At 52.6% G+C, this 18,121-nt stretch overlaps 1 protein-coding gene across 1 annotated transcript; it reads left to right on the top strand.

Moving 5' to 3' along the window:
* Window positions 1-1,654: 1,654 nt before the first annotated feature.
* LOC133340614 (somatostatin receptor type 5-like) lies at window positions 1,655-14,864 on the top strand. Its single transcript, XM_061548981.1, has 3 exons — window positions 1,655-1,910; window positions 11,383-13,671; window positions 14,748-14,864. The coding sequence occupies exon 2, from the start codon at window positions 11,527-11,529 to the stop codon at window positions 12,685-12,687; it is 1,161 nt and encodes a 386-aa protein (XP_061404965.1). The 5' UTR covers window positions 1,655-1,910; window positions 11,383-11,526; the 3' UTR covers window positions 12,688-13,671; window positions 14,748-14,864.
* Window positions 14,865-18,121: the final 3,257 nt, after the last annotated feature.

Below are 18,121 nucleotides of genomic sequence, written 5' to 3'. Positions count from 1 at the left end.
TTTATATAGCGCCTTAACCAAGGCGTTGTGTGGGTATAATATCAACGTTTAACGATAACCCTCCACCACCCGACAGAGACAATCAAAACGAGTTGTCACGTTATGGGCAAATGGAGCAATCGATTGGCATACGTGCAACATACATACGTGCAACGTGTATCACGCCTGTCAACACGTGCATGGCATTACATCGTCTCCATCGGCCATGATCTATCCACCCAGGTCTCACGATGCACCATTCTGTCTCTCGTACCCACACGCGTGCCGATGCTTCACCATGGATCCATGTCGACATCGGACATCCATGTCCACATCGGACATCTCCACAGCGGACATCCTCTAGGCTGTCTACCTTGCTTTGGCTGCCACGTCAGTGGCCTCTTCAACCGTCAAGTTATCCTCCCGACTCGCGATCGATTGTCCACTTAACGTTAGCAATCGGATTTAAAACTAATTTAATTAAAAACGACATTTTGTGTTTAGTTTGCTGGCATTCCTACCCCCCCTCACCCGCAAGCTTACTGAAGTAAGGGTCACGTAAGGGCACCTCGGGACCATTCATTAACTCATCACGGCATTTGGATGTCTATTGAAGAAAGACGGTCACTGCATCGAGCGCTTTCAGATGCGCGTTCTGGGGCCGTCTGGAACGCTCTTCCTTCCGGTATTAGGAAGCCACTGGAACGACGCACTTTTAAATAATCTATATTGAAAATAAATTCATTTTAGAAATGCTTTGTGTGTGATTAGTTTGTGATCCTTCCCCACCGCACGTCCGATTGAGCGCGGTTGGCTACGTACGGTGCGAAAGAAGTTCAACAACGTACGTACACCTCGCCATAGGCTGCCTCGAGCGTGTGCGCATTCTGCGATCCGTGCGTCTCCCTTGATTTGTCTCTCGATGTGAGACACAGAGTACGACTACAGCTACGCACCGAGGCGTGCGTGTAGATCAGCGGTCGGGAACCTATAGCTCGCGAGCCATATATGGCTCTTCCGGTGACGGCATATGGCTCCCGGACAATTTTGAGTTGAAAAAAATAATAATAAAAAAATAAAAATAAAATCAGTTTGGAACTGATTTTAAAATACTTGTGATATTGCTTAATAATACTGTGTCATTTTAAAGTAAACAGAAATTAGTTTTGAAGATAAAATTTCTCGGGTCACGGGTCCCGTCGCATTAAAAGTAAGACATTTAATTTATTATACGTTAAAAATACTATATGGCTCTCAATGAAATATATTTATAAATATTTGGCTTTTATGGCTCTCCCAGTCAAAAAGGTTCCCGACCCCTGGTGTAGATATCAATTCACGGCGACGTGACGATGCAGGTGGGGGACACTGCTCAGGCCCCATCCTGGAGGAATCCGATAAGCCATGACACTTTTTGGGTTTTTTTTTGTTTGTTTTTCCCCACAGATGTTCACGGATGAACAGAATGAAAGCTCAGAGCCCCTTCTAAAAATAAAATGCGTTTAGGTAAGTAAATAAATGTTGGTAGGTCCTTCCCTCGTACGCGCACGGAGGTGGGGGAAGTGGGGCAATGTTAGTAGAATGCACGACTAATAAAAGCAGGTCGTGTCGTTTGCAACTAATTCGGTTGAGCGGTTTGTTTACCGTTGAGTGTCTGCCCCACCACCACCACCCATCGATATGTGAATCTGCCCCTTTGATATTTCTTTTAGCGGTTGGCACATCGCACAGCATCAGAACGGGGATTCTGTGCTCAGAGCCCTGAAATCGCCTTGAGAGAGTTCAACTCGATGGAAAGCTTCAAATCTAGAATTAACATCCTCTACGGGGAGGAATTTCACCTATCTGTTCGAGTTTTTAACAGACAATGAGACAAGAAGTCACAGCTTCTCGAGACGCTGGCCTTCCTCAAGAGATGCCGTGATAACAAGGTAATACCCATCGCTTTCACACTCACATCTGCTGCTGTGTCCTCACCGAACTCTATATACAAGGTCGGGTCTCTTGGAATTTCGCTTTACTTGATACAGCAATCGTACTGTGACGGTTCCACCTGACGAAGGAAGCTTGTGTTGCCTCCGAAACGTCGTGATTTTTTTATTTTACTTTTATAAATTTTAATTTTATTTTTTACCTACGTGACTTTACCGAAAAAACTTAAGAGTATCGATGGACTCCTCTCTCTCTCTCGTTATGCGAGCTTTGAAAGCGGTAACTCCAACTGAAGCGCCTTAGTTACGCCTGTGAGCATTGACACTTCGCTATAACAAACAAAAAAACGCGGATGCAGACACCCACACAACATCATCAACGTCGTCGCCATTCCGTCACCATCTTCCTACGCGTTTTCTCACCCCTTCCCCTCCCTCCCTCTCCTCCCTCCCTCCACTCCCTCCCTCCCCTCCCCTACCTCTTTCCCCCCTCCCTCCTCTCCCTCCCTCCCCCCCTCCCCCATTTGTCGTCGGTCACGAGCCGACGTTCGCGCGTAGCGTGCGTCCGCGCGCGTCGCTGCAGCGTGAATGCGGACAGCAGTGTCACAGCGGGTGATTGACGGTTGACCCAAGTCCCGTGATTGATAGCGGCACGCGGTACAGTGGTGATGATGATGATGGGTGGCGACGGTGGTGATTGCGAATTATTTGGGAGTGGTGGTGTTTTCGATTGCGGTGGTGTAGCGGTTAGCGCAACGCTACGCTGCGAAACCGGAGACCCGAATGCAATTCCCGCTCACGGCAAACGCCAGTGACGATTATATGAACCGGTCCTGGGTCTACCCTAGGTCGACTCAGCCTCAAATGAGTACTCGGCAGGCAAAGGCGGCCGGGCATGGAGCTGGCCACCCACCCCCTCGTGTATCGTGCCGGCCTTCATTTCGTGCTCGCTAAGAGCACTTGCCCCAACAGTATGTTAAGGCTATGAGGGTGGTCTTTGTCTTTGTGGTGATTGCGAGCCCAGTTTATTTCCCGATCACGGCTCGCATCAGTGGCGAATATTTAAGACCAGTCCAGCTGGGCGTCTTCTAGATCGACTCGGCCACAAATGAGTACCTGCTGCTAGTGTATACAGATGAGTGCTGGAGAGACAAAGGCACGTTGCTCGCCAGACCACCCCCTCCTGTGCTGGTACTGGACTTCATAGCGACTGCTAACAGAACACTGTTAAGGTTATACAGGGGGGGGGGCGGGGGTGGAGGAGGATGATATTTTGTTGCATTTGATTAGTTTCACAATGCCTATTACACCAATGCTAATGCAATGTCGACTTGACACACGTGTCTTGAGATGGTTATTTATTGAAGACACGTTCACTTGAACAGGCGGAGACCTCACTGCAGACTGACTCCCCAGTCATTACCTCCCGTGGCCACTAGTCCATTCGCACTGCAGGCTTATTTCCCTGTCATTACCTTGCCTGGCCAGTAGTCCATTCGCACTGCAGGCTGACTCCCCTGTCATTACCTCCCGTGGCCACTAGTCCACTCGCACCGTCGGTGGACATCTGCGTGGCTCGCGCCTGATTCTGATTGAAGATGGTGTATTCATTAATCGATTGAATACCCCCCCCCCTCCGTTTAAAGCTACGAGGACGAGGTTTCAGTGCCCGTTCTTCTCATCCGCTCGAGGTGCAGTGTTCCTCACTCAATTTCAGAAGGGGGGAGGGGAAGGGGTGGGGGTCTTTCGCCGATAATACATCGTCAGTGTGTCAGGTGCCGCCACCACACATTGGAAACCATTGGGGGGTTTGACAACAGCACGATGATGATGAACTATATCTATCAACTAAAAAAAAAATACAAAAAACATTTGACCAGGTAAGGCCCACTGAGCTGTATAGCTCTGTTTTTCAGAAGCGACCTGCTCACGAATAATAGCTCGACGAAAGCGGTGTACCACCATGCGCGTGGAAATGTTTCGCGACCAAACACTCCGAACGCGCGTTGATTCTAAATGTGGAGGAGAGAAGTGAAAAAAGAAACCCACGCGACCACTGGGAAAGAAAGAGAGAGACGCGCACACTCCAAATATACAGCAGCAGGCGTCTAGGATCGGGATCGAACCCACGACCTCCTGCATACCAGGCGAGGTAGTTAACATCTTCCTATCCGTCGCAGTGCCCAACCCGTTCATCGCTCGCGTTCTGACCACTGGGCTCTCACCAAGAGCCGGACCGTGGCAACCAACGTGACAGCTTTAGCAAACGCTAAGAGGGCTAATTATTCACTATAGGGACCTCATTTGCCAGTAAAAATATGATAATTGGTTCTTTACCCTTCTATCTGGCAACAAAACTGACACCTTTTTGCAAGGAGTCATGTTTGCATAGACCGCAATACCTGCAGTCATAAATACAAACAAAAGACATAACTCTGATAATGTGCACTGTCCCTGAAGTTGATTGGTCCACACCCGAGACAGCTTTCCTTCGAGCCTAGTCTCATATGGGTTGGACCAGATGACGCCAAAAGGCGCACGTGCGCCTTTTGGCGTCATCTGGTCCAACCCATATGAGACTAGGCTCGAAGGAAAGCTGTCTCGGGTGTGGACCAATCAACTTCAGGGACAGTGCACATTATCAGAGTTATGTCTTTTGTTTGTATTTATGACTGCAGGTATTGCGGTCTATGCAAACATGACTCCTTGCAAAAAGGTGTCAGTTTTGTTGCCAGATAGAAGGGTAAAGAACCAATTATCAGGGCTAATTATTGTTCGGACGTTTTCTTACTCCCCCGCCCCCCCGTCTGTTATTACGGCACTAGCGGTCTACCGGTTGCCGGCTATAAAGAGAGAACGAAAAAATACCTGCTAAGTGCACTCATCCCGGATCCCTCCGGTGCATCACCTCCCCTCCCTCCGCTGCCCCCCCCCCATCCCCGGTTTCCCCCCTGCCCATGCGTTGTTTCATAATCACCGCCGTGCCCCCTGCCCCTCGCTCCTGCCTCCTGTCCCGGTGTGCTCGCGCGCCGCTCTCTGTTTACGGGGGCGGCGCGGAGAGAGAGGGGGGGGGGGTCTGAGTGTGCGAGAGAGAGAGGGGCACGGACGCTTGCCTCGGAAGGCTCACAGCAGCAGCAGCTGTAGAAGCAGCAGCAGCAGCTGTAGTAGCAGTAGCAACAGCTGTAGAAGAAGCAGCAGCTGTAGGAGCAGTAGTAGTAGCAGCAGCTGTAGTAGTAGTAGCTGTAGGAGCAGTAGTAGTAGCAGCAACTGTAGTAGTAGCAGCTGTAGGAGCAGTAGTAGTTAGCAGTAGCTGTAGGAGTAGTAGCAGCTGTAGGAGCAGCAGTAGTGGTAGCAGCTGTAGTAGTAGTAGTAGCTGTAGGAGCAGTAGTAGTAGCAGCAACTGTAGTAGTAGCAGCTGTAGGAGCAGTAGTAGTTAGCAGTAGCTGTAGGAGTAGTAGCAGCTGTAGGAGCAGCAGTAGTGGCAGCAGCTGTAGTAGTAGTAGCAGCTGTAGGAGCAGTAGTAGTTAGCAGTAGCTGTAGGAGTAGTAGCAGCTGTAGGAGCAGTAGTAGTGGCAGCAGCTGTAGGAGTAGTAGCAGCCGTAGGAGCAGCAGCTCTAGAAGCAACAGCAGCTGTCGGAGCAGCAGCTGTATAAGCAGCAGCTGTAGGAGTAGTCGCAGCTGTAAGGGCAGTAGTAGTGGCAGCAGCTGTGGTAGTACCTGTAGGAGTAGTAGCAGTTGCTGTAGGAGTAGCATCAGCTATAGGGGCAGCAGCAGAAGTAGGAGCAGTAGGAGCAGCTGTAGTAGCAGTGGCAGCTGTAGGATCAGCAGAAGCAGTAGGAGCAGCAGCCGTAGGAGCAGCAGCAGCCGTAGGAGCAGTATCAGTTGGGGCAGCTATAGGGACAGCATTTGAAGGAGCAGTTCACTGTGGAGGAGAGAAAGAGAGAGCATCCTTCAGGGTAAGTTTGCTTCTTTGAATCCATCGATTGGTTATTTTTTTATTGCAAATGTAATGTTTTTACCGTACGTACGCACGCACGCGGACGTACATACGTACGTAACGTTTGATTTGCTGCTTCTTTTCACCATAAGTTGACCGAATAAAAAAAATGTAACGGACACAAATAAGCCACGCTGTGTAGTAATTCCGTCACACTCGTGATGATAAATTGTGTGTGTGTGTGTAGTGTTTAGTAACTGCATTGTAAGTGTAACACCTATGGGATTTGGCGCTCCATTCCGATTAGATGATACTGGCAGATTAACGGGCTGTGGAAGCAGCCATTAAATATAAAATCGTGGTCTTTATCATCCATGCCTTTGTAGGTATATATATTATGGGAAAACGTGAGCGTAAGAATTCTAGATATATTTTTCTCTGGCGCAAACAATTATTTGCTGTTTCTTTCTCAACGCAGAAAATACAATTTAGAATCGGGCATAAAATCCCACCCTAGCGTAGCTGACGATTCCGTAGTATAAGCTCTCGTTTTGAAAGAACCCAACGTGATTTGCGAAATGTGCTGTGCTACACATCATCAGCATCAGCATAATCAGCAGCTATTGTCTATCCACTGCTAGATGAAAGCCTTCCTTCCCTCGCCATCACCACCCCCCCTGATCCCGAGGCTCCACGTTTTTTGTGATGCCGACCTGGGATGTCATCGCTTCATCTCCGCAGTGGTCGTGTTATCGGATTGCGCTCTATCCCCCTTTCGCTTCCATTCCACGACCAGTCTCGCCCATCAGCTATCATCATCATTATCATCATATATGTACGTATGTTGAACTTATGTTGCACTACCGTACGTAGCCAACCGCGCTAATCGAAGCTGCAGGGGGGAAGGACAACAAACTAAACACAAAAAAACACAGATCTAAAGCAATGTATTTTCAATTCCATCATCCATTCGAGCGATGTGTCTTTGCCAAAACCACTTTTGTTCAATTATCCTGATGCCTCTAATTTGCACGTTGTCCCTAATTGCCCACGTGTTCTTCTTTACGTTTCTGAAGTTTAATTTCCAACCCTCAATATGCAGCTGTCATACGATGTGTACGACAGCATATTTACTCTCACCAGAGCATCGCTTTATCTTCTAGACTCACTTTCAGGAGGATTCCTCATTGGGTGGCGTGACCAATTCCACGAACGACTCCTTGACTTCAATGTGAGAGAGAAACCCAAGTAGCCCGAGGCAAACGATCAGCCACACACGGGAGGAGCGCACAAAGCTCCACACGGATGGATTCAATAATTAATATCTCTACTGCCTTCTGGATACCTTGCTATCAAAGTGCGAACGACACAACGCCTGAATGTTGCAATATATTCCACCACGCAAGTACGAACTGCGAAGCTCTCCCCTCGGTTGCCACCTGCCCTGGTTTTCCCGGGACATCTTCTGTAAGAGGTCGCTTTGGCGTGGTGCTATCCAGCCATGTCCTCGTGTGCCGTGCCGTGCCGTGCCTTCATAGGTGCTTGCTAACAGCACTTGCCCCAAACAGTCTGTTGCAGGCTATACGGGCGGGGGAGCCTTTGGCTTTGTAGATGAGTGCTCGGCATATTGGATACCACGTTGAGCTGCAATCTTACCGCCGCCGTTACCATGAACACGTTCGAATTTTGTTGAATCCCGGAAGATTAGCAGGGCAGAGGCTGATTAAGTGCTGTGATGGGAGCGTATTAGTGTCGCGGTTAGCGCGCTGCCGTACGAACCCGGCGAACCGAGTTCGATTCCCGCTCACGGGCAATACCAGTGGCGAATATCTGAACCGGTCCTGGGCCTCCCTTAGGTCGACTCAGCCTCCAATGAGCACCTGGTGCGGTGCGTGTTAACATCGCCACTGGGGAGACAAAGGCGGCCGGGCGTGGTGCTAGCCCCGTCAACCCCCTCGTGCGCCGTGTCGACATTCGTAGGTGCTACTCGCTAACAGCACTTGCCCCTACAGTCTGCTGAGGCTACGCGGGCGATCTTTGTCTTGGATGGGAGGCGTCAAGGGGACCTGGCAGGGTGTTGTAGCCCTGAGACTGCCGGGTGACCAGCGATGTGGCAGCGCTGTGCGTCACCCTCCTTGCGAATGTGGGGGGGGGGGGGGGGTCCCTTAGAGATACTCTGAATTTCATCGCACGTGCCAAACAGTATGTTTTTATTTTGGTCATGGAATCGGCACCAACAATTCAGTGCAGCACAACTGAAAATAAAAACCCCGCCTTGAGAGAGAGAGCTATTGAAGCTTGACGGGATACAAAAAAACACACGATCAGAATCATCACAGTGAGATGATTGTTGACCTTTGTGCAATATAACTCACCGAATATTGACCTTGAACGTTGAATGGATCTTCCTCAGCTTTACTCAGCCTGAGCCGGGTTTCGTGTGTGTGAGAGGAGCGGTGGCGCAGCGGTTAGCGCGCAGCACGAACGACTCCGGCAATCGCCCCGGGTTCGATCGATCCCGCTTACGCCCACCAACACCGATGACGATTATCTGAGCCGGTCCTGGCCTCTCGCCCAGGTCGACTCGGCCTCAAATGAGTACCTGGTGCGGTGTGTGAACATCGCCACTGGGGAGACAAAGGTGGTCGGGCGTGGTGTTGGCCACCCACCCCCTCGTGTGCCGTTCCGACCTTTATAGGTGCTCGCTAACAGCACTTGCCCCAACAGTCTGTTACAGGCTACACGGGGGATCTTTGTCTTTGTGTGCGGTGGTGTGCGGTGGTGAGCGCTACGCTGCGCTTCCAACTCGGTGAGCCCAGTTTGATTCCCGCTCACGGCCAACACCAGTGACGATTATCTGAACCGGTCCTGGGCCTCCCCTAGGTCGACTCAGCCTCAAACTAGTACCTAGTGCGGTGTGTGAACATCGCCACTAAGGAGACAAAGGCGGCCGGGTGTGGTGCTGGCCCCCCATCCCCGTCGTGTGCCGTGCCGGCCTTCACAGGTGCTACTCGCGAACAGCACTTGCCCCAACAGTCTGTTAAAGACTACACGGGGGATCTTTGTCTTTGTACCGGGGAGATGAAGGCGACTGCCGGGTTTCGCCTTTTCCACGTAACTGGCTGCCTCGGCCTAATTGGGTGATCGTTAATAGCACTTGGCCCCATCCATTAATCTCAGTTAAATATAAGATGTTTGTATTTACACACACACGCACACGCGCGCGCGCGAGCGTGCGCACAGACAAAATTCGTGTGCTCGAGTGGGCAAGTACATTCACGCTCTCACCGTGACTGTGACACGCGGAGGCGGTACGGTGGGGGTGGTTTTGGTTTGGTTAATTTCCACAATGGAATTGTAAAGCGGCACGGTAACCCAGAGAGTGGTCTCCGGGTAAAAGACTCTCTTAATTTGAGTCGCATTAACGCTAAAACCTCGTGAAAGCATTTTGCGGATGTCTCATTACAGCGGGTGTCACTCAGATGTCTCGGGACGAGGCTATATTCATTAGAGACGCCAACTCGAGCAGCACTGTCAGCCCCCCCCCCCCCCCCTTCCCTAACAGTGGGAAATGAACAGCGCAGCTACAGAAAGCGTCCATCAGGTTTTGTTGTTGACGCGACAAAAGACGGCTCCTCGGTGCCACCTGCCAGGAGTTGCGGCTTTACGCGTCTTGGCTACCGATGGAATTGCGGGGTCAGGTTCTGGGGGGTTGTTCGCACAACCCTGAATAAAAAGCACGTTGCATTCTGGTCTATGAGCGATCCACTGCTGGATGAAGGCCTCCGCCATGGGTATCGACATCCCACGTGGCCCCATGACACCACCACCACGATCTATCTACAAAACACAATTGCTATTCTTATTGTTAAGGGTTTTTTTTTATCTGGAATTGTGGAATGCGTTGATGTTGTCTTCCGGCCGAGTTACCCGTGAAAAGTAGTTCCTTAGGGGCCGTCCATAAATGACGTCACGCACCTGGGGGGGGGGGGGGGGGAGACATTTGTGACGATGTGTGACAAAGGGGGGGGGGATTGAGAAATGTGGCGTCACATCAAAATGTGCAACTTTAAATAAATATATACGACACGTTCTACTTAATAAATAGACTTTTTAATAAATGTTTTCTCCTACAACATCAGAGTGCAGCGCCACATTAAATACGCACTACAATGCCAATAGTTGAAAGCGATTTGAAGCATGTTTTATTTATTTTTGGGGGGGGGGGGGCAGAGCTTTGTGACGTCAAATTTGAGGGGGGTCTGATTTTTTGTAACGCCGTGTGACAACGGGAGGGGGGGGTCAAAAATCGTCCAAAATCATCCAAAATCGCGTGACGTCATTTATGGACGACCCCTTAGCTCATCGGGCTTGACTCGGAGAAAAATCCACGCGACCACGGGGAGAAAGAGAGAGAGAGAAAACATGCAAACTCCAAATATACAGCAGGCGTCGTCAGGGTCAGGATCTCCGCAACCGAACCCACGACATCCTGCATACCAGGCGAGGGAGTTAACATCTCCTAGCCACCGCAGCGTGAGATCTAAAGTCGGGTTGCCTCCTGTGGGCAGCCATTCCACCACCCGACGATTTCCGTGACGTGTTCTGGCCCAAGCCAACAAAAGGTAAAGATCCCCCACGACCCCACGTATAGCCTTACCAGACTGCTGGGGCAAGTGCTGCACCTATGAAGGCCGGCGCGGTACACGAGGGGGTGGGTGGGCCAGCACCACGCCCGGCCGCCTTTGTCTCCCCAGGGGCGTTGTTCACACATTGTCGACCGAGTGGAGGCTCAGGATCGGTTCAGATAACCACTACACTACTGCCATCTCACATTCAATCTAGCTTTTTTTTATGCTTTCGTGACTGCAGGAATCCATACTCCCACTTCAGCAAAAAAAAATTCTTGCTTTGGGTTTCCCACCTGATGATGATTGCTTGTGTTGCAATCGAATCGTCGTGATTTATTTTATTTTATACCTATGTGACTTTACCGAAAGAACCAAAGAGCATTACACAATCACTAAGAGTCAATGTTGTTTTCATCTGGCTGTGTCGCTTGAATAATTTTCTTCTATCCGTTTGCCAAAAACTTGCTGTCGAAGCAGACCTTTGTTTTTCGCTCGCCTTTAGCCGGAGCCCAAATTGGCCACCCGCCTCCAACTCGTTAACTTCCACAACCCTTCGCTGCCATCACTCGTCGGAATTAAACCGACGTCACAATGGATGACGTCAGAACCATTGACGTCAGCAAAGCTGCGTATTCAAATTAATATTTATTCGCTCGGACGTTATACCAACTCAAACTTTTCTTTTGACATTAAGTGACGCCTAGATTTATAATTAATATTAATTGTACGTTTTTTTTTATTCAGTTTCACGAATCAGAATATATGTATTCGTACTCGAGGAATCCGATGAACTATAAAGCTCTTTTTCACAGATGTCCACTCACTCTCGCCAGCTGTTCTAACCGCGTTGTAACTGTGTGCGCTGTTGTTGTTGCTGTTGTTGTTGTTGTCACGTCTCCCTAAGCCGTGGCTGGGCGTGCTCCTGCCTCGAGACCTTTTCAGAGAGAGGGAAGGACGCGACGCCTGAAGGCCCCCCCCCCCGCCCTCTCCACCCCAGCGTCGACAACAAGACGATAGAATCTCCGGGCGCGGCACTGCGACTCACACGATGGAGCGCATCGACCCCTCTTGCCCAGCCAACGTCACGGCATACCCCACCGCCTCCCCTTCCTCCCCCTCCTCCTCCTGCCGCTCTTCTCCCAACGTCTCCGGCAACGACACGGAGGCTGGGCAGGAGGACGTCTCCTCCTCCTTCTCTTCCTCCGCGAGCGCCGTGCTGCTGCCGCTCGTCTACTTCGCGGTGTGCGCCGTGGGCCTCGCGGGCAACACCCTCGTCGTCTACGTGGTGCTGCGCTACGCCAAGATGAAGACAGTCACCAACGTGTACATCCTCAACCTGGCCATCGCCGACGAGCTCTTCATGTTCGGCCTGCCCTTCCTCGCCATCCAGAACGCGCTCTCCTACTGGCCCTTCGGCTCGCTCGCGTGCCGAATCGTCATGGCGCTGGATGGCGTCAACCAGTTCACGGGCATCTTCTGCCTCACGGCGATGAGCGTCGACCGCTACGTGGCCGTCGTTCACCCGGCGCGCGCCCCCCGCTGGAGGAGGCCCCTCGTCGCCAAGACGGTGAACGCCGCCGTCTGGGGCCTCTCCATCCTCGTCGCGCTGCCGCTCGTCGTCTTCTCGTACACGAGCCACGCGGGCGACACGTGCAACGTGAACTGGCCCGAGCCGGCGGCCACGTGGTCCACGGCGTTCATCGTCTACACGACGGCGCTGGGTTTCTTCGGGCCGCTCACCGTCATCTGCCTCTGCTACCTCCTCATCGTCGTGCGCGTCAAGTCGTCGGGGGCGCGCGTCGGGGCGGCCAAGCGGCGCACTTCGGAGCGTCGCGTGACGCTCATGGTGGTGGTCGTCGTGGCGGTGTTCGTCTTCTGCTGGCTGCCATTTTACGCGCTCAACATCGCCAATCTGGTGGTGGCGCTGCCCGAGGAGCCGGCGCTCGTCAAGATCTACTCGACCGTGGTGGTGCTGTCGTACGCCAACAGCTGCGCCAATCCCATCCTCTACGCCTTCCTCTCGGACAACTTCAAGAAGAGCTTCCAGAAGGCGCTGCGTCTGCGCAAGAGCACGAGGCTGGCGCGCGCCGCCGAGGGGCAGAGCGAGAGGCGATCGGCCACCACGGTCCGCTTCGAGGAGGGGCGGCCGGTCGCGCAGGGCGAGCGGAACGGTGGTGGTGGCGGCGGTGGCACCGAGGCGGCCGTGTGAGGCTCGCGGCGCGGGGAGAGCGAGCGGACGAAAAAGACCTCGGCAGCTTTGGATTTCGTCGTTTGGCTAATGGGCTTTTCGTTGTCGTCGTGGTTGTTGTTGTTGATTCTCGAAGCCGAACTTTTTGAGGTTGAGTCGGTGGGGGGGTGGGGGGGAGGTCCCCTCTCGCGGAGCGCGAACCGGTAGGAGAGGTAGATAGAGAGGACGGGCGGGGGCGGGGGAGGAGCTGTGGGGGGTGTGTGTGGGGCTGTGGTGGGCAGAGGGGGCTGTGGGGGGGGGGGAAACTGTGGGGGGGGGACTGTGGGGGAGATTCTTTCCCCTACTGTGGGCCAACTCGGACATTCAAACAGCTTTAGCGGGGGCAGCCAAACACGTGTAACAACAACGACGACGACAACGTGTGTACGTTGCACTTCTTTCGCACCGTACGTAGCCAGCCGTGCTCATCGGAGGTGCGGGGAACAACTTCGGACTGTCACCGCGAGAGAGAGAAAGAAACACCCCTTGAAATGACACAAACTGAGCGCAACGGAGATTAGAAACGGAGTTGCCGCGAGTTTGAATGCCCCCCCCCCACCCCCTCCCTCCCCTCTACCGCCCGATTACTGCGACCAAGATGCCGGCAGTGATGGGAAAATACTGCTCGCGGGTGACCCTTTCAAAGCGGCAGGCGTCTTCTCGTGTGGGTGACCACAAATGGCCTGGTCGGACTGAAGTTGTTGCGTCCGGCCCACGCACTGGCTGTGGGGTTCCGCGTCCCTGACAGCACGTGCGCACCTTTGCTTGAGTGTCTTCTTTGAAAAAGAGAATGGTGCGACGTGATGGTAAGACTTGCGTCCTAGCGGACACGTTGGCTGGGCAAAGGGACGTCTCGACAGATCAGACGGGGCCCAGACGAGTCCGGAGCCCTGGAGCGCGCTCGTGATCATCGGCGGCGGCGTCGTCCCACCACGAGATCGGAGGCGACCCTCCGCACCCGCAGCGGTAGGCCAAGGCTGGCGTGGCCCACGCACCATCGAGACTGCCGATCATCACCACCATCATCATCACCACCACCATCATTACCATCATCATCATCATCACCATCATCACCATCATCATCACCATCATCACCATCATCACCACCACCTCCACCATCACCACCATCATCATCATCATCACCATCATCACCACCACCACCATCATCACCATCATCACCATCATCACCACCATCATCACCATCATCACTATCACCACCATCACCACCACCATCATCACCATCATCACCATCATCACCATCACCACCACCATCATCACCACCATCATCATCATCATCACCATCATCACCATCATCACCACCACCTCCACCATCACCACCATCATCATCATCATCACCATCATCACCACCACCACCATCATCACCATCACCACCACCACCACCACCATCATCACCATCATCACCATCATCACCATCATCATCACCATCATCACCATCATCATCATCACCACCACCATCACCATCATCACCATCATCACCACCATCATCACCATCATCACCATCATCACCACCATCACCACCACCACCATCATCACCATGGCCCACTCACGATCGAGACTGCCGATCATCACCACCACCATCATCACCACCATCATCACCATGGCCCATTCACAATCGAGACTCCGGATCATCACCACCACCACCACCATCATCACCATCATCACCATCATCACCACCACCATCATCACCACCATCATCACCATGGCCCACTCACGATCGAGACTCCAGATCGCCACCATCATCATCATCACCACCATGGCCTTGGACCACGCACTCCGCGTGGTGGCGAGCGCAGGGTACGAATCACCGTCGTCAACGTGTCTCGGTTTGGAACCTCTGCGTCCCGAGGTCGCCCGCGCGTCATTCTCGCGACGCTGATGATGATGCTGACGATGCTGATGATGATGCTGATGATGCTGATGATGATGCTGATGATGCTGATGATGATGCTGATGATGAGAGATGGTACAGGCTACTTGCTATTGTCTCGTGTATGTGTGTGTGAAACAATCCATGATTTTAGACAATGGGGAAGTGGTCACTGACGCGTTTACTCTTCATGAGCGGATCCCCGGATGTCTCCGTGCAGCTGTTCCGTCAGAGGCGACGTACAAGAGGGACGCGCGCACAGCGAATCAGTGGCCACAGCAATGAAGTCAGTTCGGCATCTCGTTTGCAAAAGCAACGTTGACGATCCACCACGTGTATATATGGACATCTGTGAAATATTCTGTTTGTCATATATGGTAAAAACAAAACGAAGACGTCTCCCCTTTAAATATAACCCGCCTGTCAACTGCATAGGCCAGCAGATCTCTCTATCTCTCCTTATGAAGTATTAACCAATCGTTGCACCCGTGACTAAGATGAATACATATAACTCATTGTAAAGGTCATCATCAAGCCGACGCTCTATAAACTGCTGAATGAATGTATGATGTTGAAATCGTTTCGCACCGCTACGTAGCCAACCGTGCCCATCGGAGACGCGGGGGAGGAACAACGAACACTTCTCAAGAAACGGAGTTTCCAATCTGAATTTAAAAGTGCACAGCTCCCAGTGGCGTACAACTATCGGAAGTTAAGAGGCGTTCCAGACGGACCCGCAGAAGCGCAGCGCAACCGCCTTACTTCGACGGCTTAGCAGCCAAAAGCCGCCGCCGCCGCCTCTGCTGCTGCTGTGACGCCAAGGGCGGTCCCGGAGTTCGCGTGGCGATGCCTTTGCGCGTCCCGGGCGAATGAAAGGACCTCCCCCCCAAAAAAAAATGCAACACCGTCATCCCTTTCCGTTCGTGCGATGGGACGCAAGCCACCCCCCTCCTGCATTCGGGCGGAATTCAACCCCCCCACTCCGCCGCTCCACGTGGATGGGTGGCTCCCCTTGGGCCCCCCACCCCGTTAAACATCGCCGTGCGTCCGACTGAAGTTCAATTTGTTCGCGCTGCAAATCGTTACATTAATGAATGTGTGCTCGTGGACAAAGATAAAGCCCCCCCCCCGTGTAGCCTTAGCAGACTGTTGGGGCAAGTGCTGTTCGCGAGTAGTAGCTATGAAGGCCGGCACTGTGGCACACGGGGGGGGAGGGGTGGTCACCGACACCACGCCCGACCGCCTTTGTCGTCCCAGTGGCGATGTTTACACGCACCGCAAGTGGGTACTCGTTTGAGGCTGAGTCGACCTAGGGGAGGCTCAGGGTGCCCGGTTTAGATAATCGTCGCCGGTGTTGGCCGTGAGCGGGAATCGAACTCGGGTGGCCGGGTTCGTGGCGCTTCGCGCACAGACACACCTAGAAGTTCTTTGTCGGCGGGCGCGTGCTGTAGATACAAGAAAGGAAAAGGATTTGCATTTATAGGACGAGCTCTTAAATGCCTCGGCGAGAAAAAGAAACAATGAATCAAAGAGAGTGCGAGTTCCAGGAGAGAAATCCAATGCATACCAAACACTGGGATTCCACACGCACACACACACACACAAAAGAAGCGAAAACGAGTCGAGAAGATGCAACAGATGGAAATTAATCTTCATCGTCGATGTCAAAGGAGGTCATTATCGCGTCCCACCTACGCTCAGTGTCGCGACTCAACGAGAGGGTGACAAAAACAACCACAACCAACGGGGACATTGACGGGACATTTATGGGACATTTACGGGACATTTACGAGACATTGACGGGACATTTCCGTTGCGCGTCGTGTATTTCGTTGGCAGCGTGAAGCTTTGCACATCCATCCCTGCGCACCATCATACGCCCGTGCTAGTCGTTGTGGTCGTTGGGCATTCGTGAAAAGGTGGAAAGTGTCCCCTCTCTGTCCTCTGTTTCGCTTCGGTGCAATGCGGTGGACGTTGTGAGTCACTGCTGCTGCTGCTGCTGATTAAAACATTTCATTTTAATTCGGTGGTTTTCCGATCTGCAACGTGCGTGGTGGTGGTGTGTGTGTGGTGCATCTGGGGAGACAAAGGCGGCCGGACGTGGTGTTAGTGGTGAAGGGAGGTTGCTGTTGTCATTGTTGTTGGGAGATGGAGCGGTGGTGAAGCGGTCACCGCACTGCGCTACGAATCCGGCGACCCGAGTTCGATTCCAGCCCACGGCCACCAACACCGGTGACGATTGTCTGAACCGGTCCTGGTCCTCCCCAAGGTCAACTCAGCCTCAAATCAGTACCCGGTGCGATGTGTAGTAAAATCGCCACTCGGGAGACAAAGACGGCCGGGCGTGGTATTGGCCACCCACCCCCTAGCGTGCCGTGCCGGCCTTCATAGGTGCTCGCTAACAGCACTCGCCCCGACAGTCTGTTCAGACTACACGGGGGGCATCTTTGTCTGTGGTGCATCTGCCAGTTATCTGAATCATTCGACCCACGGCACCTGCATGGATCTGTCCCGTGACCTCCTGCCTGCGGCGAATCTTTCGCGCTTCGCGTCGCCTCAAAGTGCACCTAGCCTGGCACAAGCGCTGTGGGGACATCACCGTAATGGCAACTGCTTTGTTGTTGTTATTGTTGTTGTTGTTGCTTGGTGCGATATCTCTTGGTGATCTCGCGCCCCGTCCGTCAACCCCCGTGACACGTGTTTGAATTCTCTGCGATGGTCACCTCCGATCAGCACGCTTGGCTGCGTACGGTGCGAAAGAAGTTCAACGCACGTGCATGCAACAATAGCGGTTGACTCCACCTGTACTTGGAAGAAGAAGAATAATCATTCATGATGTCAACTTGTAACGCACCGCCGCTACACAGCGTTCGCTCGCTCACGCGTAGAGATAGAGAGAGGATTGGGCACCTCAAGAGGCACCAGGACGAGGAACCACATACTATATTAAACTGTTAACTTAACTATATATTTTTTTAAAATTATTATACCAGGTAAGGCCCACTGAACTACACAGCTCTTTTTCAGAAGCGACCTGGCCACAAATGATAGCTCAACGAAGTGGGCTTCTCGCGTGGAAATGTATTGCAGCCAAATAATGGAAAGGCGTGTTCATTCTAAATGTAGAGGGAGAGAAAACAATCCACGCGACTACGGAGAGAGAGAGAGACACGCAAACTTCAAATATACAGCCGGCGTCAGGGTCTGGATCGAACCCACGACCTCCTGTATACCAGGCTAGGTAGTTAACATCTCACCACGGAGAGAGAGCCACGCGCAAACTCCATATATACAGCCGGCGTTAGGGTCTGGATCGAACCCACGACCTCCTATATACCAGGCGAGGTAGTTAACATCTCACCACGGAGAGAGAGACACGCGCAAACTACATATGTACAGCCGGCGTTAGGGTCGGGATCGAACCCACGGACCTCCTGCATACCAGGCGAGGTAGTTAACATCTCCTAGCCACCGCGACGAGCGGCGAGGCAGTAGCAGCAGTAGCAGCAGCAGCAGCTGCAGCTACGA

This window comes from Lethenteron reissneri, chromosome 10 (genome assembly GCF_015708825.2).
Source record: "Lethenteron reissneri isolate LAM-NWPU_2019-01 chromosome 10, ASM1570882v1, whole genome shotgun sequence".
NCBI lineage: Eukaryota > Metazoa > Chordata > Hyperoartia > Petromyzontiformes > Petromyzontidae > Lethenteron > Lethenteron reissneri.
This window is presented reverse-complemented; position numbering and strand designations above follow the sequence as displayed.